Source organism: Cucurbita moschata, unplaced genomic scaffold (genome assembly GCF_002738365.1).
Source record: "Cucurbita moschata cultivar Rifu unplaced genomic scaffold, Cmos_1.0 Cmo_Scf00020, whole genome shotgun sequence".
Classification (NCBI taxonomy): Eukaryota; Viridiplantae; Streptophyta; class Magnoliopsida; order Cucurbitales; family Cucurbitaceae; genus Cucurbita; species Cucurbita moschata.
The window spans coordinates 2,920,802-2,944,986 of NW_019268536.1; the positions used below are offsets into that span (position 1 = coordinate 2,920,802).

A 24,185-nucleotide genomic window follows, 5' to 3' on the forward strand; every position below is an offset into this window, starting at 1 on the left:
GGGAAATTGAAACGTGTAAGTAAATTTGAGAATCCGAATAACCGGTGACGATAATGTTTTTTTTTCCTTTATGTAATTAATTAATTAAGATTCCTTCAACTTACCTAGTTGATGGAGTGTCCGCCTTTAATTTGGTAATTATCGTCCTATCTATTAAATAATACCACAAAAAATGATGTACAAACCTCTCATTCGAAGGTGGTTTCGGTTCATTTATGTACATTTTCTAAATACGTAGGTTAGATTTTTTTTTTTTATCAATTCATTCAGAAATAAAATTGAATCATATTCAATAAATAATGCTTTAATAATTGTCGAGTTAAATTCAATGAATTATCCAATCATAAGAAACAAAATATGGTAATAGAAATTATTAGATAAATAATAATTTCCTTGTTATGAATTTACAATAATACCATAGTACCCATGAAATTAATATAATTATGTGTATGTTAATGTCCATTATATTTGAAATAAGGTAGGGAGAGGTAATAATAAAGCTTCAACTATGTATTATTATTGTACTTAGAAAGAAAAAAAAACTATATATTAAAAATTTTATACCTAGCTATAAAGCTATTAAAATCAAATTTCATTATTAAAGACGGTCAAAGTTGAGGTGGAAAAATGTTAGATTCTTCCATGCTCTATAATTCCAAATACCTTTTTTTTTACTTTTGAACCACTAAAATTATGTTACGGAATAACACTTAAATTTTTAATTAATTTTTAAAAATTTTTAATTTAATTTAATTTCATTGATTGGGAGATTGGCGGTACGAGTGGTATAATCGAGTGGTATAATCAGTATGAACATAATATTTATTCTAAAATTAAAGTCTTTAAAATAAAAAAAGTAACTTTGAAAAAAATAGTTGAAATTATAAATTTGATTCTTTAACGTTAGAGCACTTCTTGTACTTTTAAAAGTTTCAATTATGTACTTGAACGTTAAAAAAGCGGGTAGGATAAATTACATGCTTAAAAAAAAATTATAATAATTTTTTTAAAATTTAATTTTATGTCTAATAAAATATTACTGTCAACTTATCAATTCAGATTAGAATCAGGATCCAACATAAAATTGTTTTAAATAAAACACGTTTAATTATTATATTATTATTTAAATAATTTAGATAAAAATGATTTAAAAAAATCTAATTATAATATTTATTAAAAGGTAAAAAGAATGATATTTAAAACCAAACTTTTTTTAACTACAAAAATTAAATAATTGTAAATTTAATAGTTTAACTGAAAAAGACAAAAAAAAATCTTGGAAGCGTATGAAAAGAATCACGGTTTATTCTCACTTTCTACAACCACGCGCCAAAAAGGCGCGTGGACCACACGATTTCGAAGGAGTAATGGGCCGGTAAGGTAGGAAAGAAACCGGCGGCATAGGGATTGAGTTAAAGAATCTTTGTAATATTCATATTTTAAATTAAACTAAAAAAAAAAAACAAAAAATTAGCAAAATCCTTACTTTAATTAAGATTAAGGTAAAAGAAAAAGAAAGTGTTAATTTTTGGGCAAGAACAAGAGGGTCCCACAGTGTCCCATTCTCCATTTTCGAGTGGTTTAAAAGCAGCTGAAGAGCATCTGCAATTGTTCATAAAGACTCATTCTTTTAATCGCAGAATCCAAAACACATAAAAAAAAAAAAACACTCTGTTCTTGTAATAAATCCTCTCATTTCCTCTCCAAAACCCCACATTTTTGATTTCAAGAGAAAAAAGGTGAGGTAGGAGTAGATTACTGTAACAAAAGGCCTCTCCCAACCCAAACCCAGCTGGGTTTCCTCTGTTTTTCAAGCATAGAATAAAGCTCCTACAAGAGGAAAGGAACAAACCCAATACCCATTTCCTGGAGAACCTCAAAATGGGGCATGTCATGGTGGTTCTTTGGTGTTTATTTGGTGTTTTTTCTGTTCATGCCTCTGTTTCTTATGATTCCAAGGCTATTATCATTAATGGGCAGAGGAGGATACTCATTTCAGGCTCCATTCATTACCCCAGAAGCACCCCTGAGGTAATGTTTTAAAATGTGTTTCCCTTGCATGTCTTGGTTTTTTTTTTTATGGGGTTTCTGACCTATTTTGGAAATTTGTTGTTTCTGGGCTCATACAGATGTGGCCAGATCTTATTCACAAGGCCAAGGAAGGTGGTCTAGATGTTGTTGAAACCTATGTCTTCTGGAATGGACATGAGCCTGAACAAGGAAAAGTAATGGAGGGCTATATTTTCACTCAAATTTCTCCATGTTTTTACCCTTTTAGTATAATTTTGAACTGTTATCCATGCAGTACTACTTTGGAGGTAGCTATGATCTTGTTAGGTTTGTGAAGCTGGTGCAGCAAGCTGGGCTTTATGTTCATCTCAGGATTGGACCTTATGTTTGTGCTGAATGGAACTTTGGGTAATAATTCTTGACTGATAAGTAGCCATTATCATGCTGTTCTAGACATTGATCAATGTTGTTTGGTTTGTTTTCTCAGTGGGTTTCCTGTTTGGTTGAAGTACATTCCTGGTATCAGTTTTAGAACAGATAATGCTCCTTTTAAGGTAGTGATTTTGTGTTCCTTTGTTATGTTCTTTTGTTTTGATTTGTGTTCTAAAGCAATTTTGTCTTGTTTTTTTTTTTGAATAATCAAGTTTCATATGCAAAGATTTTCCAAGAAAATTGTGGATATGATGAAAGCTGAGAGGCTATATGAATCTCAAGGTGGTCCTATAATTTTATCTCAGGTAAGGTTTTCTTTATGAATGCAATTGATTTTGTTAAAGTTCTTGACATGAAATGACAGTAAAGTAAGGAAGAATCTTTCTTTTTCATTGTTCTTTATAGATTGAGAATGAATATGGACCTATGGAATATGAACTCGGTGCACCGGGAAAAGCATACTCGACGTGGGCTGCACAAATGGCTTTGGGACTTGGTACTGGTGTTCCATGGGTCATGTGTAAGCAAGATGATGCCCCAGATCCTATTGTAAGCATTACCAGACCTTCTTCTTCTTCTTATTCGCGATGTTTACTTCAAAACACGTGTCATTTTGGTAGTGTAACGTGTTTTGTATTCTTCGTCTCCGTCTATAAAAGATTCTGATGTCGCTTTACTAAAAAGTTAAAGTAGTGAATTCTGAATGGAGTTCTGAGATCCCATATCTCAGTTGGAGAGGAGAACAAAACATTGCTTATAAGGGTGTGGAAACCTCTCCCTATCAGACGTGTTTTAAAACCTTGAGGGGAAGGTCGGAAGGGAAAGTCCAAAGATGACTAGCGGTGGGTTTGGACTGTTACAAATGGTATTAGAGCCAGATACCGGGCGGTGTGCCAGCGAGGATGCTGGCCCCCAAAGGGGTGGATTGTGAGATCCCACATCGGTTGGAGAGGAGAACGAAGCATTGCTTATGAAGGTGTGGAAACCTCTCCCTACAAGAGGTGTTTCAAAACCTTGAGGGAAGCCTAGAAGGGAAAATCCAAAGAGGACAATATCTGCTAGCGGTGGGCTTGAACTGTTATAAATGGTATCAAAGCAAGATACCGGGTGGTGTGCCAGCGAGGACGTTGGGCCCCCAAGAGGGGTGGTTCGTGAGATCCCACATGGATTAGAGAGGAGAACGAAGCATTGCTTATAAGGGCATGGAAACCTCTCCCTACAAGATATGTTTTAAAGCCTTGAGGGGAAGCCCGGAAGGGAAAGCTCAAAGAGGACAATATCTGCTAACGGTGGGCTTGGGCTTAGGCTTAGGCTGTTACAGTATTACACTTTGAACAAGTTTTGGGGTGAAGTTATTGTTTTCACTCTGCTGCTAGTGAATCATACTGTAAGGAATCACTACTAAGCTAAGTATATTGTTTTGTTCCTAACAGATTAACACCTGCAACGGTTTCTATTGCGATTATTTCTCACCGAACAAAGCTTATAAACCGAAGATGTGGACGGAAGCCTGGACTGGATGGTAAGTTGTCATGCTTTTATGTCATCTGAAGTCGCTTAATATTTTCGTCTATGGCAAGCAGTGGCAGGCACATATGGAGATGTAGTTAGAGAACCTGGCTAATTGTACTCGTCTTTTCGTTCTGTTTTCTATTACAGGTTTACTCAGTTCGGAGGTGCGGTTCCTCATAGACCGGCCGAAGACATGGCCTTTGCCGTTGCGAGATTCATTCAGAAGGGAGGATCATTCATTAACTACTATATGGTAAGAGATCATTGTTGGCTGCACTTGCTAATCGAAAAGAATGTGTTTGATCAGTCCACTGATTTTGACTCATTTTTGTTAACTTTTCAAGTATCATGGTGGAACGAATTTTGGACGAACTGCTGGTGGTCCCTTCATTGCTACGAGTTATGATTATGATGCTCCGATTGATGAATACGGTAAGCTCAAAAGATTTATGTTCTTGTCTTTAATGTTACATGTTTGTGAAACTGTTGGTTTTCATATCTTGTATCATATGCTATGTTTGGAGAGTTGGTGCTTCAATTGTTTCACCATTGGAAGGGGACAACTGAGGTTTTTAAAATTAAAAATGGAAAGTAATTTGTCTGGGAAGCCCGAAAGGGAAAGCACAAAGAGGACAATATTTGCTAGCAGTGAGCTTGGGCAACAAATGGTATAAGAGCCAGACATCGGGTGATGTGTCAACGAGGAGGTTGAGCCCTAAAGGGGGTGAACATGGCCCTGAAAGGGGGTGGATTGTGGGGGTCCCACATCAATTGGAGAAGGGAACGAGTGTCAACAAGGATGATAGGCCTCGAAGGGGGTGGATTGTGAGATCCCACATCAGTTGAGGAGGAGAACGAAACGTTCTTTATAAGGGTGTGGACACCTTTCCCTAGAAGATACGTTTTAAAAACCTTAAAGAGAAGCCTCATAAGGAAAGTCCAAAGAAGACAATATCTGCTATCCGTGAGCTTGAGTGGTACAAACACCTAGGGTCCTTTTCAACTTTTGAAGTGGTAGATGATATTATATGAAAAGCGCCCGTTCTTTCACCTCGGGAGCTAAAAAAACTATCATGAATTGTATTCTAAAACAGTACTCTACAACCATCCATCTGAGAGCTATATACTCGACTCATGATGCAGGCTTATTGAGGCAACCGAAATGGGGTCATCTGAAAGATCTACATCGAGCCATTAAACTTTGTGAGCCAGCTCTTGTATCTGGAAATCCGACCGTGACACGACTCGGGAATTATCAAGAGGTCAACATTTTCTTTTATCTACAACTTCTAGTTGATGAATCTTCAAAACTTAATCTCTTAAATTCAATATATCCTTATAGGCTCATGTATTCAAATCAAAATCCGGTGCTTGTGCTGCGTTCCTTTCGAACTACAACCCAAGATCCTACGCAACGGTGTCGTTCGGTAACATGCACTACAATATTCCGCCTTGGTCTATTAGCATTCTCCCAGACTGTAAAAACACAGTATACAATACTGCAAGGGTAAGAGGAAAACTCTGGCCTAAACATTCTGAATTGTCTCTGCATTTGTTTTCGAAACTTATTGCGAAATTCTCGTGTGCAGGTCGGTGCCCAAACGGCAAGAATGAAGATGTCACCGGTTCCTATGCACGGAAGTTTCTTATGGCAAGCATACAATGAAGAGCCAGCCTCTTACAATGATAAAGAATTTACAACAGTAGGCTTGTTAGAGCAGATAAATACTACAAGGGATGCCACTGATTACTTGTGGTATACAACAGAGTAAGTGATGAACATTTGTACAATTTTTCGTTCTTTTCGGTAATCACGATGGATTTCTAGATATAATCGTCCGTGTTTCTCCGTTGGCAGTGTACATATCGATGCTAATGAAGGATTTTTGAGGAGCGGAAAGTATCCTGTTCTTACTATCTTGTCAGCTGGCCATGCTATGCACGTTTTCGTTAACGGTCAACTAGCAGGTACGTAAAAGATCATTGATTGAAGGTTCGTGATCAAAATTTATCTCTAACTCGAGTATATTTTGCGTTTTACAGGAACTGCTTATGGAAGTTTAGACTTCCCAAAGCTGACATTTAGCAAGGGGGTAAACTTAAGGGCAGGGAACAACAAAATTGCACTTCTAAGTATCGCGGTCGGTCTCCCGGTGAGTGGAAATCAATGCTTTTTTCGGTTCTCACTTGGTCGCTTAAATGACGAAATACTATGATCGTGTCTATTGCCTTTTGACTTTATGATCTTTTGTGATACGATTCAGAATGTGGGTCCTCATTTTGAGATGTGGAATGCTGGCATTCTCGGCCCGGTTAATCTGAACGGTCTCGACAAGGGCCGAAGAGACTTGACCTGGCAGAAATGGACCTACAAGGTTTGTACGAGGTTTTTGAGTACTGTACTTGAACTGTCTGATGTCCCTCACCATGTCTAACACTTAGTACACGTTGCGAATTAGATTGGTTTGGATGGAGAGGCAAGGAGTCTTCATTCGCTCAGTGGAAGTTCCTCGGTCGAATGGATGCAGGGATCTTTCGTCGCTCGGAGACAGCCACTGACATGGTTTAAGGTATCTTATGTTTCCACCTTGTCAGGTGATCCTTTAAGGTTGTTGGGAACATTCTGTCGCTTACGTATCTCAACGTGTTTTTATTCAGACAACGTTCAACGCTCCTGCTGGAAATTCGCCATTGGCGTTGGATATGAGTAGCATGAGTAAAGGACAGATATGGTTAAACGGTCAAAGCCTTGGACGCTACTGGCCAGCTTACAAGGCATCTGGCTCGTGTGGTTACTGTGATTATACCGGTACATACAATGAGAAGAAATGCTCGAGTAACTGTGGCGAGGCGTCTCAGAAATGGTAAGCAACAAAGTCGAAAACGAACTCAAACTCTATATCTGCAGATCATTAAACATCGATAAACTAACCGCTCTTTGATCATCGTTTTATTAGGTATCACGTCCCTCGTTCTTGGTTAAACCCGACAGGGAACCTATTGGTTGTGTTTGAAGAATGGGGCGGAGACCCGAACGGGATACGTCTAGTCCGAAGGGATGTAGATAGTGTATGTGTTGATATCAACGAGTGGCAACCAACACTAGTAAACTGGCAGCTGCAAGCCTCAGGTAAAGTCAACAAGCCCTTAAGGCCTAAAGCTCATCTGTCCTGTGGTCCAGGCCAAAAGATTTCGTCGGTCAAGTTCGCCAGCTTCGGAACACCGGAAGGCGAATGTGGAAGTTTCCGGGAAGGAAGCTGCCATGCCCATCATTCGTATGATGTTTTCCAAAGGGTACGTAACATTTTATCTTTTGTATAAACCATGTCGTCTCGTCTACCGATCATATCTTGTTAGACGAACACAACTCTCCACAATGGTATGATATTATTCACTTTGAGCATAAGCTCTCATGGCTTTACTCAATGGAGAGTATTCTTTGATTATAAACTCATGATCATTCTCTAAATTAGCCGATGTGGGATTTTCATCGTCCAACATATCTAATGTTCGTTGTTCTTGCAGACCTGCGTCGGACAGAACATGTGCACGGTAACAGTAGCACCAGAGATGTTTGGAGGAGATCCGTGTCCGAAGGTGATGAAGAAACTGTCGGTCGAAGTCGTTTGCAGCTGATGGATACATGGAATTGTATACAGCAAAAGATAGTGATTCATTTTGGGCGTTCTCCATCGGTGAAGTTGTACAAAATATACGACAGCTGATGGAAGATTGGGAATTTATGTGTAAATAGTTAGGTGATTTTGATTGGTATTCCCACCGATCACACCATATTATTATACAAAAAAATGGAAGCACATTGAGGTTTTAAGTAATGAATCCATGTGCTTCTGTTCTTTATGTTCTTGAAACAGATGGAAGCCTCTGGCTTCTATTCATGTGTACTCTTATCATTTTTTACAAACAATCCATGCCTTCTCTATTAAAACTTTTGTTTATGATAGTATCCAGATTCTCGATGTCTTATTGGTCGAGTTAATTGTTATCGTTTTATTAAGAAAAAGGATGATCAATCCCGAATACAATTTATTTTTATTAAAAAAAATTTAAAAATTATTATCGTTCATAAATACTCTTAAAAGTTCAAGGATATTTTTGAAACATCTTTGTATCTAAAATATTATTAATTTAAAGGTGTTGTTGAGATTTTTTTTAAAATTAATTAGATATTATTGAAACTTTTAAAAATGGTTATTTTTTTTAGTGGAATTAATAATGTATCATTAAAATAAAACTAAGAGATATTTCAATTTTTTCTTTTAAAAAAATTATTTTCCTTAAAATTGATTCTAGTGTGGGCTTTCGGCCCAACATAAAACTAACGGTTTCCTCTGGGCCTGTCTTTTGGGCTTGCTAAAAAGCGTTTTTTATTTAATTTTTAATATAAATAAATATAATCATCAATAATAAGTATAATTTTCTAACTTAAAAAAATAAATAAGTTTAATTTTTTGAATTACTCTGTAAGAACAAAAATAGTAAAAGAACTTTATTTATGAGAATATAATTCAATTATTTTAAAACTGTTGTCTATTTAGATTATGAAATTTAAAAATTATTTGATAGATCTCTAAATTTTTTATTTTAATTTTTTTTAAGAATTAATTGCTCGATTATATATAATTTAAATGTTATTTTCAATGAAAACTTAAAAGGTCAGAGACTAAATGTATAATTTTAAAAGTTTATAGACAAAATAGTCACTGATCTCGAAAGTTAGATACCAAATTTATAAATTAACTTTGAAATGTTGTCGATTCAAATCACTACCTCCCATCCACCCGTTGATTATAACGCTTATTTTCTTTTTGAAAGCCAACAAATTTCAATCAAATTCAAGAATTAATGAAAAAACTATAGGGTTATTTATAATTATAGTGAAGAAAGTGTGTTGTTTGTGTCATAATGATTGTAATAAATGTTGGAAAATAAGGTAAAATGAAGACCTTAAAATTGGAAATTAAGCATTGCAAATTAGAGACAAGAATTCAGAAGGGGCAGACCAAGATTTAATGCAAAGCTCACCTTTGTGGAAGAGGGTAGGTATGTTGAATTTACTCATTTTTGCTTCTCTTATATTAAATGCATATGGCTGGTTGGTGTGTGCATATGCTACTTACACTTATTACTGATATCGTAGAGTTCTCGTGCTTTTTTTGCACGTAAAATTCGAGTTTCAAGCTAACCCGAACATAATTTGAGTGGCTACGTATTCGTGTCTGTCCACATAAATAATCGTTTGAATTTTCTTCTCTCTTAATAATGTATGGACATCAATATTATTTACAAACCGCGTTAGAAATATTGTAAATGTGAGTGGTTGTTTAGGGACGAAATATAACTCGACTTTTAAGTTGGTTGGTTTTTGTCATATTTTCCTGCATTCTATACCTTACTCACATGCATTTTAGAAAAATTTCTAGGAGATCACCTAAAATTGTTCAATAAAGCATGTTTAACGATGGAGTTTCTATGATTGAGCTATAAAAAAACAATGTACTTTATTAGTATAAGTAATAATTTTATATTCTTTTAAGTATTTTTTAATCTCCCTATCACTCTCGTTCGAATGTGGTGTTGGCTCATTCATGTACCTCTCGTTTACTCGAGTGTCACATAAATCATCAAAAATTTGAATGAACTTCTATAAACAGACATACATTAGTGAGAAAAAAAAGAGAAAGACATCAAGAAAGGAAAAAATGGCATTAATGAGAAACAATAATGCTCGTAACAAACGACTCATAAAATAATGGTATACATTATGAATTGATTGCGTATAGTGAATGAATTTACACAAAGAATTATTGAAATAATTTGATATGATCCGATTTTCCTTTGGTTGGCAGCAACCACACCAATTACGTAGCTATGATCCAATATTTAAATGGTATGAACTGCGAATTTTTTATTATTTATAATCAAATAAATTACAAGGATATCAAAAGAATAATAAATCGAAGATACCTAAGCCGTAATGAAACTAGATGTTTGTGAATAATAAAAGATCAAATATGATATATTTAGTAAACTATAATTCAATATTAAATATGAACTTATAGATATCAGAGCTCGATTTTGGGTACGGGATTTGGGTTGTGATTTGAGTTTGTGAAGTAAATGATGATAACCATACATGTCAGGTTCCTTTATTGACATGTTTACCAACCTGTAATTCTTAAATGGTGCCCAACAAGGATGCCAATTTTCACGACACTTCAAACTTATAACCCTTTTTTGGCTGTTAGATGTAATATGTGTGGTCTCGAACTTCCCACGTCCAAAACCCTACTTTCTACTGCCTCCAGTAGGGTTCTGGGCCGTGTCTTAGTGAGTTCTAGGGTGCATGATAGAAACTTCTAGAATTGAAATTTGAACGGTGTTTAACTCATTAAGATGTTATAATCGTAATTAAAAGACTGTAAGATCGAATTAAGAGGATAAGTTTTGATGTTTGGTAAATAGCACATTCTCAATTAAAAGGATACGTCTTTAATCAAAAGACTAAGTGATATAAGAAGAGATGCAACTATTTGTACGATGATCAATAATCTATAAATGTGTTACTGTGAGATTCCACGTTGGTTAATGACTAATAATCTATAAATGTGTTCCTAACAAACGCGTTTTAAAACTGTGAGGCCGATGACGATACGTAATGGACCAAAGCGGACAATATCTGTTAGCGGTGGACTTGAGCTGTTACAAATGGTATTAGAGCCAGATATCGAGAAATGTGTCAGCGAGGATGTTGGGCTCGCAAGGGGTGGATTGTGGATCCCACATCGGTTGGAGAATAGAACGAATCATTACGAGTGTAAAAATCTCTCCCCAATAGACGCATGTTAAAATCGTGAGATCGACGACAATACATAATAGGCTAAAGAGAACAATATCTACTAACGGTGAGCTTGAACAGTTACAATTTTTAAGTGCATTCACATGCGAATTCTAACACGTTCATGGAGACATTGTGTTTGTGAGGTGACTTGGGAAAATATACGAAGCTTTTAGGGAAAATACCAAAAAGGTAAAAAAAAAGAAAAAAAAAAGTGTAATAAAGGAACAATAATCGAATGGCTGACGTGGTTGATCAGACGGTGAGGATCTGAGTAGCCATAATCCAGCGTGGCAATCTTTTTTGCCACAAAAATTCCAATTTATATATATATGTACACATGGGTGATCTAAGTAAGAGCAAGGCCAACCAGAGGCAGCCACATATAGTGCTTTAAAGGGAGCCCTAAACTTTGGCGTTCTGCAAAAACAAAGAAAACTTCCATCCTCCAATGGCTGTTGTTGGTGCACAGAAACTCCATACTACCATTCCCTTTCTCCTTCTCTCTCTCTTTCTCCTCCTCCTTTCTCCATCCTCTCAAGGTAAAAGCTTCTATTTTTTTTCCTTCTCCAGTTTTGAAACGGATTATCAAGATCACATTTTGAATTTGTAGGGGCAAAATCGTACTCGGAATTCCGATACCCATTTATCAAACGAGCGAGCTCGTTCTCATCATTGTCGTCATCGACATATTCATCGAGGCACGGGGAGAGCGTTTATGACTATATAATTGTAGGGGGAGGCACAGCCGGGTGTCCCTTGGCAGCCACATTGTCCAAGAAATTCAATGTGCTATTGCTAGAAAGAGGGGGAGTCCCTTTTGCCAATTCAAATGTGTCATTTTTGAGCAACTTTCATATAACTTTAGCTGACATTTCACCCACTTCTGCCTCACAAGCCTTCATTTCTACTGATGGGGTTCTCAATGCTCGAGCTAGGGTTTTGGGCGGTGGCACTTGCATTAACGCTGGTTTCTACACGAGAGCAAGCTCAAGGTACACTCTTGAAAACCCGTGTCAGAGTTTCAGGATTAAGTAGTAAACTTTGTTTAGTTTAAAAGTTTTTTTAAGATCAACCGTCACTGAAGTGGAAGATTGAAAACTCTAAATCTCTTGTTCGAAAATATTTATATTAACGTTTATTACTCGGTTTTTAGACCCACCATGGTTACATACTTACTAAATTTACAAAGAAGTATACAAAGATTTTTCTTTTGTTATCATTTAATAGGGTTAGTTTTTCCCCAATAAAGATGGAATGGGGCAAGTGAAAGATTTGAGATATTAATGATGATTAGAGTACAAATAGAGAGTTAATTGGAATTAATATAGACAAAATAGATGTTGTACTATGATGTCTCACGTTGGCCGGGGAGGAGAACAAATCACCCTTTACAAGGTGTGGAAACCTTTCTCTAGAAGACGCATTTTAAAGCCTTGAGGGTAAGCACGAAAGGATAAGCCCAAACAGGACAATATCTGCTAGTGGTGGATCTAGGACGATACATGTACCTATTAATATTTTAAAAGCGAGCGAATAAAAAAATGTACAAATAATAGTGACGATAATGTCACACATTAATAATAATGACATATAGAGTACAATAAATTCAAAACATTTAAGATTCCATCTTCCCATTTTTAATGTATTAATTAAACGACAGTCTATCTCTCTCCTATTTAATATTTTCTCAAAGTGAGTTAGGTGAACCATTTGACCTAAATAGATTTCTCTGTTATTATTAAACATTAAAATCTCTTCCTTTTATTTATGACGTAATAATCTAAAATATAAACTGTTTTTTTAATGCGCCATAAGCCCAACCCAGTTGTTAAAGGCCCAACCCTGAGCCCAATAGAAGCTCATAAACTTTTATGGTTTGGTTTCAGGTTCATAGAGAAAGTGGGTTGGGACGCGAAGCTTGTGAATGAATCATACCCATGGATCGAGAACCAGATTGTTCACCGCCCCAAGCTCACGCCATGGCAGAGAGCTTTCAGGGACAGTCTTTTGGATGTTGGCGTCTCGCCTTTCAATGGCTTCACCTATGATCATCTCTATGGCACCAAATTTGGCGGCACCATCTTCGACCGTTTCGGCCGCCGTCACACTGCCGCCGAACTTTTGGCCACTGCTGACCCCCACAAGCTTACTGTCTTGGTTTATGCCACTGTCCTCAACATTGTGTTTGATACCACCGGTATGTTGAGCCGCATTGCACACAAACTGTTTGTCAAAATGCCTGGGAATCCTCTGTTTGATATATTAAGTGTTTGTGGACTCATTTGCTTTTTAATTAGAAGCTTTGGCCCACAATTTTATATCTATTTAGCTCCTACTTGGTTGTGCTAATTGAGTTCTTTGTTCATATACTTCTGATGATAGCTTCTGGTTTGCTATATATTAACAATAGGAACCTGTTATTTAGTAGAGACTGAACTTGATCTATATAATTCTGTCTTTCCATGTAATCTTGGTTAAATTCCAAAAGAAAATGAAGAGTATCGTGTGGAGTTGAAAAGAAACTATGTTATTTATAAACGTTGAAATAGTGAACAAAATAACATCAAAATTGACGTGAATCTGTGTAAATGATTTGTGCAGGAAAGCAACCAAAGGCAGTGGGAGTGATCTTTAAGGATGAAAATGGGAATAGACATGAAGCAGTTCTAAGAAACAGGCGGCAGAGTGAGGTTATCTTATCTTCTGGAGCACTTGGGTCACCTCAAATGTTGCTGCTGAGTGGAATTGGGCCAAGAGCAGATCTTGAAAAGTTGAACATATCAGTGGTGCTTGACAATGAGTTTGTTGGGAAAGGCATGGCTGATAATCCTATGAACACTGTTTTTGTTCCCACCAACAGACCCATCAAGAAATCACTTATACAGACTGTTGGGATTACTAAGTTTGGTGTTTACATTGAATCTAGCAGTGGCTTTGGCCAGTCTTCAGATAGCATTCGATGCAACCACGGGATGATGTCTGCTGAAGTAAGCTACCTTTCTTATATTCCTGATTTCATCATTTTATTTTCTAGTCATAGGACCAATCATTCATATATTGACATCTTAATTAACTACAAGTGTTAACAGCCATGTTTCGTTACATGTTTCAAAGAACAGAATGCCAAAAGCATAAGTAACTCAGAAAAATAAATGAAATTGTTGCAGTCTTTTCGAACCGTGTTCTGGGAGACACATGAAACAAGCTATTTAAGTCATGAAATCAATGATATATTGATTACTGAATGAGAAGTTAGTAACTATTCTAGTGGTTTTACGATAATTTGAATTTGTTATGTAAACAGATTGGGCAACTATCCACCATTCCTCCAAAGCAAAGAACCTGGGAAGCTGCCCAAGCTTACATCAAAACGAAGCGCGATTTACCTCAAGAGGCATTCTGGGGTGGTTTCATTCTCGAAAAGATTGCTGATCCCTTATCGACAGGGCAACTTACCTTGGCTAACACCAATGTTGATGACAACCCAACTGTGACCTTCAACTACTTCAACCACCCGTATGATCTTCACCGGTGCGTTGATGGCATTCGCATGGCAGCAAAAGTTGTGCAGTCAAAACACTTCACAGCTTTCACAAAAAACACTAGGGAAACCATTGAGAAGTTACTTAATGCGACTGTGAAGGCCAACGTCAATCTCATTCCAAAGCATACCAATGACACCAAGTCTTTAGAGCAGTTCTGCAGAGACACTGTGATCTCAATTTGGCATTACCATGGAGGGTGCCATGTAGGCAAGGTGGTGAGCCCTGATTACAAGGTCCTCGGCGTTTCCCGTCTCCGTGTTGTTGATGGATCAACCTTTAGCGAATCTCCTGGAACCAATCCTCAAGCCACTGTCATGATGATGGGAAGGTAAGGGTAAAAATCAGTTCATTTGCTCATTAGAAATTTAGACTAGAATTCTAAGCAACAAAGTTAGGCATACACATCAAGGATCATGAAATAGTAACTTTACTTATACGGCAGGTACATGGGGCTGAAGATTTTGAAGGATAGACTGGGACAGGGAGCTGATCTATAGGCGGCATGTCTGCACTCCGGTATGGCAGATATCGCAATGGGCGTGTGTCGAGTTTCTATTGTGAAAATGTAATTATGTCATCTCATCTTCCTATCTATCTAAGTAGTTAAAATTGTAGGATCTTGGCTTGCTTGGTTTGGGCAATGCATACAAGGTTTTATCCCATATAAACTTCTAAACATTCCAAGCCTGCTTCTAGATATGTCATCATTTTTGTTTCATCTTTGAAATCTGATATCTATTAGGACATGCATATTTGGACAATTTTACAACCAGTTATAATAGAAGGGTTCTATTTTGATCTGAAGAGAATTGTGGATATAGAAAGACAAGTGATCTTAGAACAAAAAGTCATTCCAGTGAAGACAATCTAAACAGACAAATGCCACACAGAACAAAACCTTGTACAGCCTCTTACAGCTTTCCATGCCTATTTTGCTTACATATGTAAACAATATCTTGTCCAGGTTAGGATTATTGACATCCAAATAGGCCACTTGTTCTTGTCTTTTCAAGGTACCATCTTGCCAAATTTGGCATTATTTTGGTTTGTGCACTCGAACGCTAGCAAATCTGCGAGTCCCAACAAAAAGAATTAAAGAGTTTAGAAGTCTTAAAAGTAAAGCCATGGTGAGGGCTTACTCAAAATTTAGTATGATCGAGGTTTCTTAGCGACTATATATAGTGGGTGTTAGAAATTACGGACCTTCACAATTGTATGATATTGTCCAGTTTGACCGTAAACTCTCGTGACTTTGCTTTTAGTTGCACCAAAAGGTCTCGATCCAATGAAGATGTGCTATACCAATGATTAACCTCTTAACTAGAACAGTAGGTCCAAAGAGTTACTTGGTCGTGTGCATGTCTTTTTCTTTTTGAATTGTAGTCAGCGAACAATATATTCCAAGTTTATTTTTATTACCATTTTTGAAAATTGTATAATATAATTTATCTTACAGGCTGTACACATCCGTTGAATATTCAAAAAACTGTTTTGACTTTGGAAAAATAAATACAAAAAAATATCTTTAATTTAATTGGTTTAGATCCGCACCCATTGGTAGGTATGAATATGTAACTGAAATTCTGAATTTAAGAATATCAAGTTTTAATTTTTAAAAACAAACAAACTCCTATGAATTATTTGACCAATTAAAATAATGAGAATAATAATATTTTTAAATCTAAAATAATGTATTAATAAATGATGGGTTGGTATATGAATGAAAACAATATGATTAATTTTAATTTATATATAATTGTGCATTTGGTGTGAAAATCAAAAGGGTAAATCTGGAAATTGAGTTTCAAAGTGTGGCACGTGTTTCGCACGCTCCGGTTAATTAGGGACTGAGATGGTGAGGTGGAGCCATCTATGTTTGGTTGACTTTCACTCTCTACGCGTTTCCTTTCCTTTAATCCAACTCCCAATCTCTCAAATATTTCAATTTTATTTTTCAAAAAATAACCTTATACTATAAATAATTCAAATTACCTAAATGACCCTATCATTTACATAATTTAGAATTTTCAATTTAGTTTCATAAATTTTAATTTGGTAGGTGCATATCCTCCGCTAATCACCCAGTCGTTTTAAGAAACATTTTTCTTAAAGAAAATTATATAGAAAATTTAGGAAAAAAACATATATATAGTTTTATTTTAAAATTGTTACTAATAATTATAAAAATTATTAGATAATAGCATTATAATTTCAAACCATTTCAAGAAAAAAAAAATCTTCAATTTTAAATTAGATTTTTCAATTTTATCTAAAACTTAATGCTATTTAATTATTTATTTTAATATTTTCAATTTTATTAAACGTTTATAGTATATCTTATAATAAAATATTCTACTAAATTCAAATATTAAAGGTCAATAATTCAAAAGTAATCAAAGCAATTTATTATATATATATTGTCTTTTTGCAAGGAATGGTTGTTAAATTTCACAATTTTTATTTTAAAAAATACCCCACCTATTTTATAATTTAAACTTTAAAATGTTTATATTTAATTTTTAAAAACATTTTTTTTATTAATCTTTATTTTAAAACCGCTAAAAGTTGTTGGTGACCATGGGACAACCCGACAAATTACATTTATATTAAAAAGCCCAATAATATATAAAGCCCAAAAGTATTAAATTATATAAATATTTTAAACATGTACAAATTAACTGAATATGAAGATAAAATATTATTGTATTTCTTTTACATTATTGCGTAATATTCACTCACCTAATGCATGTCTCAAACTAAGTTATTAACATGTTGACAATTATTTAAAATTGTATAATTTATTTAATTAATTTGAAAGTTCAATGACATAAAAAAAACCTTGATATTAGTTAAAAAGATGGACAAAATAAAGAAAATAAATAAATGGCACAAATTAAATCCAATTAATATATAAAATTAATTAATTTGGTTTAAGCAGAAATTTGATATTAATTTTTTTATTTATCATATTCTCTCCTCTCTCTTTTTCTCTCTCTAAAATTGGTTGAAAAGGGCAGAAGACGTCTTTTTAAAAACCCTTCTTTAAATCCCATTTTGATATCACTGAAATAAATCCATCATCTCCCAAATTCCCTTCTCCATCCCCAATGACGGACAGAGTCCACCCTAACGCCGCCGCCGCTGCCGCTGCCACCAACGGCGCTCCGGCGGCCAAGACCGCTCCATTTCCAGCCACCAAGTCCCAACTCTACGGCGCTAGCCGCCCTGCTTACCGTCCTCAGCCATACCACCGCCGACGCCGCAGCCGCAGTTGCTGCTGCTCTGTCTGCCTCTGGTTATCCCTAATTCTCATCCTCCTAATCTTCCTCCTCGCCGTTGCCTCCGCCGTCGTTTACCTAATCTACCGCCCTCAGAGGCCGTCCTTCTCCGTCTCCGCCGTGAAACTCTCCCATTTCAACATTACTTCCTCTTCACTCCTCAATTCGAAGTTCGATCTCAACGTCTCCGCCAGAAACCCTAACAAAAAACTCGTGTTTACTTACAATCCGGTCTCGATTTCAATCTTCTCCAACGAAATCGATGTCGGCAACGGAGTAATTCCTGGATTTGTGCACAATACGAAGAACACCACTCTGTTGAAGACCTCGATTATCAGCAACCGCCAACAACTCGATAGCTCGTCGGTGAGCACCTTGAAGAGTAGTATGAAGAGCAAGAAAGGCTTGCCGTTACAAATTCAACTCGATACAAAGGTGAAATTAAAGATGGGAGCACTTAAGAGCCCTAAAATCGGAATCAGAGTTTCTTGCGACGGAATCTCGGTAACCGTTCCCACCGGTAAATCTCCGGCCACCGCCTCAACTTCCGGCGCAAAATGTAAGGTCGATCTTAGAGTGAAGATCTGGAAATGGACCATCTAAAAACAGAAGAGATGAAAATTTGAAGAACACGAAGAACACAGAAGAAGAAGAAGAAAAAGGTCTCCGGTTCTATTTTATTATCATTACTTTTTTTTTTTCTTTTGTATTTTTCATTTCCCGAAATTTAATTTTCGCCTTCTCTGATTACATACTTTTTTCGTAACATTTTTTTTTTTTTTGCTTTTTGTTAAAAAAAATAGAATATTTTGTAAATGGAATTAAGTCTGCTGATTGAGTTGTGCGTAAGAATTTGATTTTTATTTTTTATTTTTATTATCAATAATTATATATATAATTTCAAATATTTTGATTGGAGGCAATTTTAGGACATGTAATTAAAATAATTAATCAAGAAAATAAATATTCTTTGCTGTAAACAACGTGTGTAAGCCTACCTGTTTTATTTATTTTTTAATTTAAATTACCAATATTACCCTTCCAACCTACGGTAAAACGACGATTCAAATCGAACAATTTCGATTTAGGTCATTGGTGCATTACTAGTGCTTCTAAAACAATTTTTTTTAGTATTATTTCGATAATTTGACGATTAATTTGAATAATTTATGAAAACGAGCTAGAGAGAGAAAATTGTAGAGAGAGAGGGGAATAAGAGGAGGGAAATAGAGTGGACTTAGCTTTCAAAAGGAGAGGTTGAAAGGTCATAATCTAAATTTTGTTGTGTAATGGAATATAATTAAATCAAGAAATTTTGTTATGTATTGAGCTGAGCTGTATGCATAATTTATTATTATTATTATTATTATTATTATTATTATTATTAAATATGGAATATAACAAAAATACTTTTTAAATATATTATTATTATTCCCTCTATAAACAATTGTGTCGGTGGACTCCCTTTTATTTACTTTTCTTTTTCTTTCTTTTATTTTAATTATTGTCCTTCGTTTTCCCTTTTTTGCAAATTCGTCCCTCTCCCACTTTAAATTATACAACAGCCCCCCTACTCCAAATTTATACTACTTGTTGCCCCCATTTTTAGTTAAATCCGACCCGTAACCAACTTTGATTGAGTTTCTAATGCCTTGTATATTAAGATCTGTCGATTCAAATTTTTTGACGTCTATTACACAACCGACCTAAAATAAGGTTACAATTCAACCCAACCAAACTTTTAAGATTATTACGAATATTAAAAATATTTAACGTTTGTTTCCAATATTAGTGATGTTTTGTTACTTGTAAATGTTTGATATTTAAATTTCATGAAATTTTAGTTATTACTTACATTTGTACAGTAGATAAGTATGATTTTTTTTTTTTTTATAAATAATTTTATAAAAAGAATCGGACAACTAAATTCAACCCGAAAATAGAGTGTTTGGTTGGATTACAAGATTTATTCTTGTGTCACCAACCCAACCGACTTAAATTTTGGGTTAGTCCAAAAAATTTCTCAAACTCAACCCAATTCGACCCGTGTACTAGGTGATGCATCCCATCTACTTCAACAACCAAATCCACGTGGACCTAGACACAAAATAAAAAATCAAATATAAATGTGAAAAATTAAGCGTTAAATTTGTAATTTAAAGAAATGTGTTTTATGTACTTTCATTTTAATAATATCGGTCAACAGTATATTTAATAATTATCGGATAAAATTTGGCAATTAGTGTCGATTAATATAATAACCCAACAATTTATTAAGATTATATTCCATAATCATTCATGGTTATACATGAAATAAAATTAAAACTAAAGCCACAGGCTATTTTTGTAATTCTAGCATTAAATTCTAACAAATTATTTTTAATTTCTCAAATTGTTTATTTTATTTTATTTTAAATTTTAGAAATAAAAATAATTTCCATTGTATAAAAAAAAGAATGTGGCACATGTGGTATCTGTAACATCCAACATGCTTGCATCATTAGCATTGTTGATTGGATCACATGCATCCGATCTCTCTTTTTATTATTTTCTATGACAAAAATATATATATTTATATATAAGAGGAAAAAAAATCTTCAACTTTCATATAATATAATGTATAAATCATAATATAAATTGAAATTATACAAAATTATCTAACACTTAGTTTTAACTTTACGCGGAACATATGAAAATATACATAAATGCATGCATTCATGACAGGTACTACTGTTATCTGTGTCACTCGTGAAGGTTCACTAGGAGAAAATTAATTGACGAATTCCCTTATAATTCCCACTAAGTACAGTTATAAATTAAAAGCTAGTTTTATAGTTATTTGAACCCTGACTATTAAGTCAGGTTTACGATTAGGGGCTAGTTGACAAACCTCATGACATGCTTTTATAATATGCTTTTATATATACTAAAAGCTTAGCTTAATCTGAAGTTCCGTGGTACAACTTACTTGGTATATATGCAACTTTTTACTCGGGTTTGGGCCTTTCAAAAATTCCAAGAGTCACAAAATCAACATTTATGAGAACTACTAATTTGCTTACCATATGGAAATAAGTGAGTTCTCATAAGATTATGTCTGAAGTTCCTTAATTGGTTAAGTCTTCAAAATGATATGCAATGATTCAACAAGTCGACACATGCAAAAATTCATAATGAATTTATAAAGGGAGCTTAAATATTTCGTGGTCCATTATAGATCGAATTGCATATGGTCCTCATCTTTTCCCGTTCTTCTTTCTCCACGTCCTTTCTCGTTATTCCTTTTCCCTTTCCTCTCCTTCCCGGGTAGGCTTCTCTTCGGTGTGGATTTTTCAAAAAATCAGATATGACGAAGAGGATGGCCGTTTGAATTTGATACACACCCAATTAGAGACATATCATAAGGCATTCATCACTTCCTTTACTCAGTTTGGATGGCCGCTTTCAAGGTTATGAGTTGATATCAAATTCAAACACCAAACTGAGATTTGATATCATTTCATGGCGTCCAGAATGTGCAATCCGAGAGAACCTGAAACGAATTGTGCTCATCCAAAGTTTAGAAAGTGGGCCTGAACATGTAGGCTGGCCCATCTAAACTCACATCAAATTCATGGGCCTTAATGTCAATTGGCCCAATTATTGAAAATGATTTAGGGTTTGTTGGAAATTATTTTTCAAGTCCTTAAAATCTTTTTTTTAAAATGATTTTAAACACTTGAAAAATAATTTCATGAATATGGTAAATACTCGGCTGCTTTATCGAGACGAAACATCGATAATGTAATGAATACGAAAGTGAAGAAACAAAATGATGATCATGTTTAGGATTTTGTAAGGTATTTTTTAGTAAGTTTGTACTAAAATCTTCCAAAAGCCATAATTAAAGGTCAAGGCTTTTAGTGAAAGTCAAAAGAAAAAGGGAGGATTATGATCAAACTCATAGAGAGAGAGAGAGAGAGAGAGAGAAGTTAAGAATATGATGATTGAAAATGGGGAAAAAAAATGATGAAATTTTAATGATTTATGGACTCCTCTCTTGAGTGCAAAAGTTGCCATAAATGTTTTCATATTAAAAAGATGGATAAGGGTATGGTTGCATAAAGTTGCCATATATGTTTTGTTATATATATATATATTTACACGTAGACATGCTAGCCTACTAGTCGAGCTCGAGCTAGGGTTTAGACATGTGAAAATCTCTCCCTAATAGACGCGTTTTCAAACCATGAGGCTGATGACAATACGTAACGGGTCAAAGTAGACAATATGTGTTAGAGGTGGGTTTGGATTGTGAGATCCCACATCGATTAGGAAGAGAAACAAAATATTTCATACAAGAGTGTGGAAATCTCACTGGGCCTTCAAGGGTGAATTGTGAGATCCCACGTCAGTTAAGAGGGAAACAAAGCATTACTTATAAAGGTGTGGTAAATTGAAACCATATATATACCGATTCTCTGTATATATATCAATAAAATCTTTAGACAATATTCTTCGTTGTATTTTCTCTCTCCTATTTTTTGTGGGTGAGGGATTCTAACATACAGCTAGCTGATATTGTCGTTTCTGGATTTTCTATTTTGGGCGAGAGGTTTCCACACCTACCCTTATAAAGAGTGTTTCGTTTTCCTCCTCAATAGATGTGGGATCTCACACTCTCTCTAACATATGCATTTTAAAATCGTGAGAATGTTACAATATAAAGCGAAGAAAAAACAAAAAATATAATGAATAAAACGTTCCTCAAAACAACAAGATATTGTTGTATACTTGTAAATCCATGATCTTCACCTTAATTAACAAATGCGCGAGAAAAACGAAGCGTAAATGAGACTCAAATTTGGGAAGTGTGCACACATAATGTGAGGCCTCACTGTTGTGTCTGCTACTCTCAGTATATCCCCACACTCTCACATGGACCAAACAAACACACACCAAAAAGGGACAAATAGATAAATAAATAAAAGTGAGAACATTATAGTAAGTGGCAAACATTTATAACAGAGAATGGTATGTTTGTCTATTCTCATCTTCATCATTTTCTTCAAAACCCAAACCTTTACTGTCTCTTTTCAAACTTTTTATCACTTCGGAACTGGGAAAATATTGAGGGCCCTTCATTCTTAATTACATATATTCCTTCTTCGTTCTTCGTTCTTCGTTCTTCGTTCAATTATTAATTCAAACTACTCGTTTTTAGCTAGTAATTGATGTTGTTTCTTATGTTTATATCGGTGTAATGTCATTTCTCTCTAATTAATATTGATTTTTACTGTAACATCAACTTAAGCATTTCGGTCGATTGAATATTTAGTATTACCGACTGAATTAAAGTCGAATTAATGTATGATTGAGTGTTGTTTGGTGAACCCTTTTACTAAAGTGGTTCCTTCACTCCCCACTATATAATACCATTCATTTTTTAAATTTATATTAGAAAAGGTGACAATCTCTCACATAACCCACTAATTAATTCTTTATATAATTATTTTACCATAAAGTTCCCTCCAATATATAGGATCCACCTTTTCTTATCATACCCTAATTATCACATTCTTGCATGGCTCTTAATGCTTATCTCTTTACTCTCTCTCTCCCCCTTTTATATTTTTTTTACATAAATTATTAAAAAAATATCTTTTAAAAAACTTCGTACCAAGTCGTGCTTTGAAAGATGCTGATAAATTTTTAAAAGTATCACTAAAAAGTTTGGAGATAATCTATCAGATATGGATCGGTACATAAATTATTAATAAGGTATGAAACAGCATCTCTCTGTTTTGGCTTTTGGTTAGCCAAAAAGAAGCCCTTGACTTATACCCTTCTTTGCCCATCAAGATTCTTTTCATTCATTCAAGAATCCTATGCTTTCATTTTCTCTCCCCTTTATAACTTTATACCTTATAATTTCATATACTAACTACCTTTTTTTTCTTCTATTTATTAACGTTTAAACTAGTTGAGTCGGAAAGATTTAGTTCATAAAGATTTTATCAAAATTAAAGTCGGTATACCTCAACGATAATTGACATGTATTATCTCTTTTAAGGTCGGAAGTTCATATCCTCTTACTCCTTCGTACCAAACTGTAGCAAAATAATAAAATTGATAATTAATCGCTAAGAAATAACAAAAATTGCATACACTTTGCCTAGGGTTTCTCATCTTCAAAAAGGGCTTTTCTTTAACGATGCATACGAAATTAAGAAATCTTAAATATGGGTTTAGCTTTAGTTCCGTTTATAATGACCCAAGTTTATCACTAGCAGATATTTTTCTCTTTGTACTTTCTCTCAAGGTTTTTAAAACGCGTCTGCTAGAGAGAGTTTTTCACACCCTTATAAAGGGTGTTTCGTTCTCCGGGATCTCACACCATTCATACCAAGGAATCCACTAAGAATTATACATTGAAATATATATGTATAAACATAAATACAAAAGCATATAGGATATTATGATCCAAAAATTCCTAATTCAACAAGCGGTGGTCCTTCACCCTTGTAGCAAAAAAAAAAAAAAAAAAAAAAAAAAACAAAAATATAT

The 24,185-nt window shown here is 34.7% G+C and overlaps 4 protein-coding genes across 4 annotated transcripts in view; 3 read left to right on the forward strand and 1 right to left on the reverse strand.

The window, feature by feature from the left end:
* Nucleotides 1-1,627: 1,627 nt before the first annotated feature.
* On the forward strand, nt 1,628-7,918 carry LOC111457638 (beta-galactosidase 1). The gene is made up of 19 exons (XM_023099958.1): nt 1,628-2,031; nt 2,130-2,225; nt 2,306-2,418; nt 2,498-2,564; nt 2,655-2,747; nt 2,848-2,991; nt 3,876-3,964; nt 4,102-4,207; nt 4,299-4,386; nt 5,098-5,216; nt 5,297-5,461; nt 5,544-5,722; nt 5,813-5,922; nt 5,998-6,107; nt 6,219-6,329; nt 6,414-6,524; nt 6,613-6,818; nt 6,912-7,248; nt 7,480-7,918. The coding sequence occupies exons 1-19, from the start codon at nt 1,882-1,884 to the stop codon at nt 7,588-7,590; spliced, it is 2,505 nt and encodes an 834-aa protein (XP_022955726.1). The 5' UTR covers nt 1,628-1,881; the 3' UTR covers nt 7,591-7,918.
* Nucleotides 7,919-11,157: 3,239 nt separating this feature from the next.
* Nucleotides 11,158-15,165, forward strand: LOC111457419 (protein HOTHEAD-like). Its single transcript, XM_023099603.1, has 6 exons — nt 11,158-11,355; nt 11,427-11,808; nt 12,703-13,013; nt 13,418-13,803; nt 14,121-14,689; nt 14,804-15,165. The coding sequence occupies exons 1-6, from the start codon at nt 11,265-11,267 to the stop codon at nt 14,856-14,858; spliced, it is 1,794 nt and encodes a 597-aa protein (XP_022955371.1). The 5' UTR covers nt 11,158-11,264; the 3' UTR covers nt 14,859-15,165.
* A 2,232-nt stretch (nt 15,166-17,397) lies between these two features.
* Nucleotides 17,398-18,482, forward strand: LOC111458034 (NDR1/HIN1-like protein 13). The gene has a single exon (XM_023100527.1). The coding sequence runs from the start codon at nt 17,469-17,471 to the stop codon at nt 18,240-18,242; it is 774 nt and encodes a 257-aa protein (XP_022956295.1). The 5' UTR covers nt 17,398-17,468; the 3' UTR covers nt 18,243-18,482.
* Nucleotides 18,483-24,031: 5,549 nt separating this feature from the next.
* LOC111457434 (protein indeterminate-domain 7-like) overlaps nt 24,032-24,185 on the reverse strand; it is a 3,156-nt gene continuing 3,002 nt past the window's right edge. The window contains exon 5 of the mRNA XM_023099628.1: nt 24,032-24,146. The gene's annotated coding sequence lies outside the window, so the exon portion shown is untranslated. The remainder of the gene's footprint in view (nt 24,147-24,185) is intronic.

What these genes read in the sequence shown, in the direction of transcription:
- LOC111457638 (XM_023099958.1), top strand. Translation starts at nt 1,882, where the DNA reads ATGGGGCATGTCATGGTGGTTCTTTGGTGTTTATTTGGTGTTTTTTCT. An exon ending in CATTCATTAACTACTATATG is followed by an intron (nt 4,208 to 4,298) that starts GTAAGAGATCAT and finishes TAACTTTTCAAG; the next exon opens with TATCATGGTGGAACGAATTT. An exon ending in GTATCGCGGTCGGTCTCCCG is followed by an intron (nt 6,108 to 6,218) that starts GTGAGTGGAAAT and finishes GATACGATTCAG; the next exon opens with AATGTGGGTCCTCATTTTGA.
- LOC111457419 (XM_023099603.1), top strand. Translation starts at nt 11,265, where the DNA reads ATGGCTGTTGTTGGTGCACAGAAACTCCATACTACCATTCCCTTTCTC. An exon ending in CCTTTCTCCATCCTCTCAAG is followed by an intron (nt 11,356 to 11,426) that starts GTAAAAGCTTCT and finishes TTGAATTTGTAG; the next exon opens with GGGCAAAATCGTACTCGGAA. An exon ending in ACGGGATGATGTCTGCTGAA is followed by an intron (nt 13,804 to 14,120) that starts GTAAGCTACCTT and finishes TTATGTAAACAG; the next exon opens with ATTGGGCAACTATCCACCAT.
- LOC111458034 (XM_023100527.1), top strand. Translation starts at nt 17,469, where the DNA reads ATGACGGACAGAGTCCACCCTAACGCCGCCGCCGCTGCCGCTGCCACC.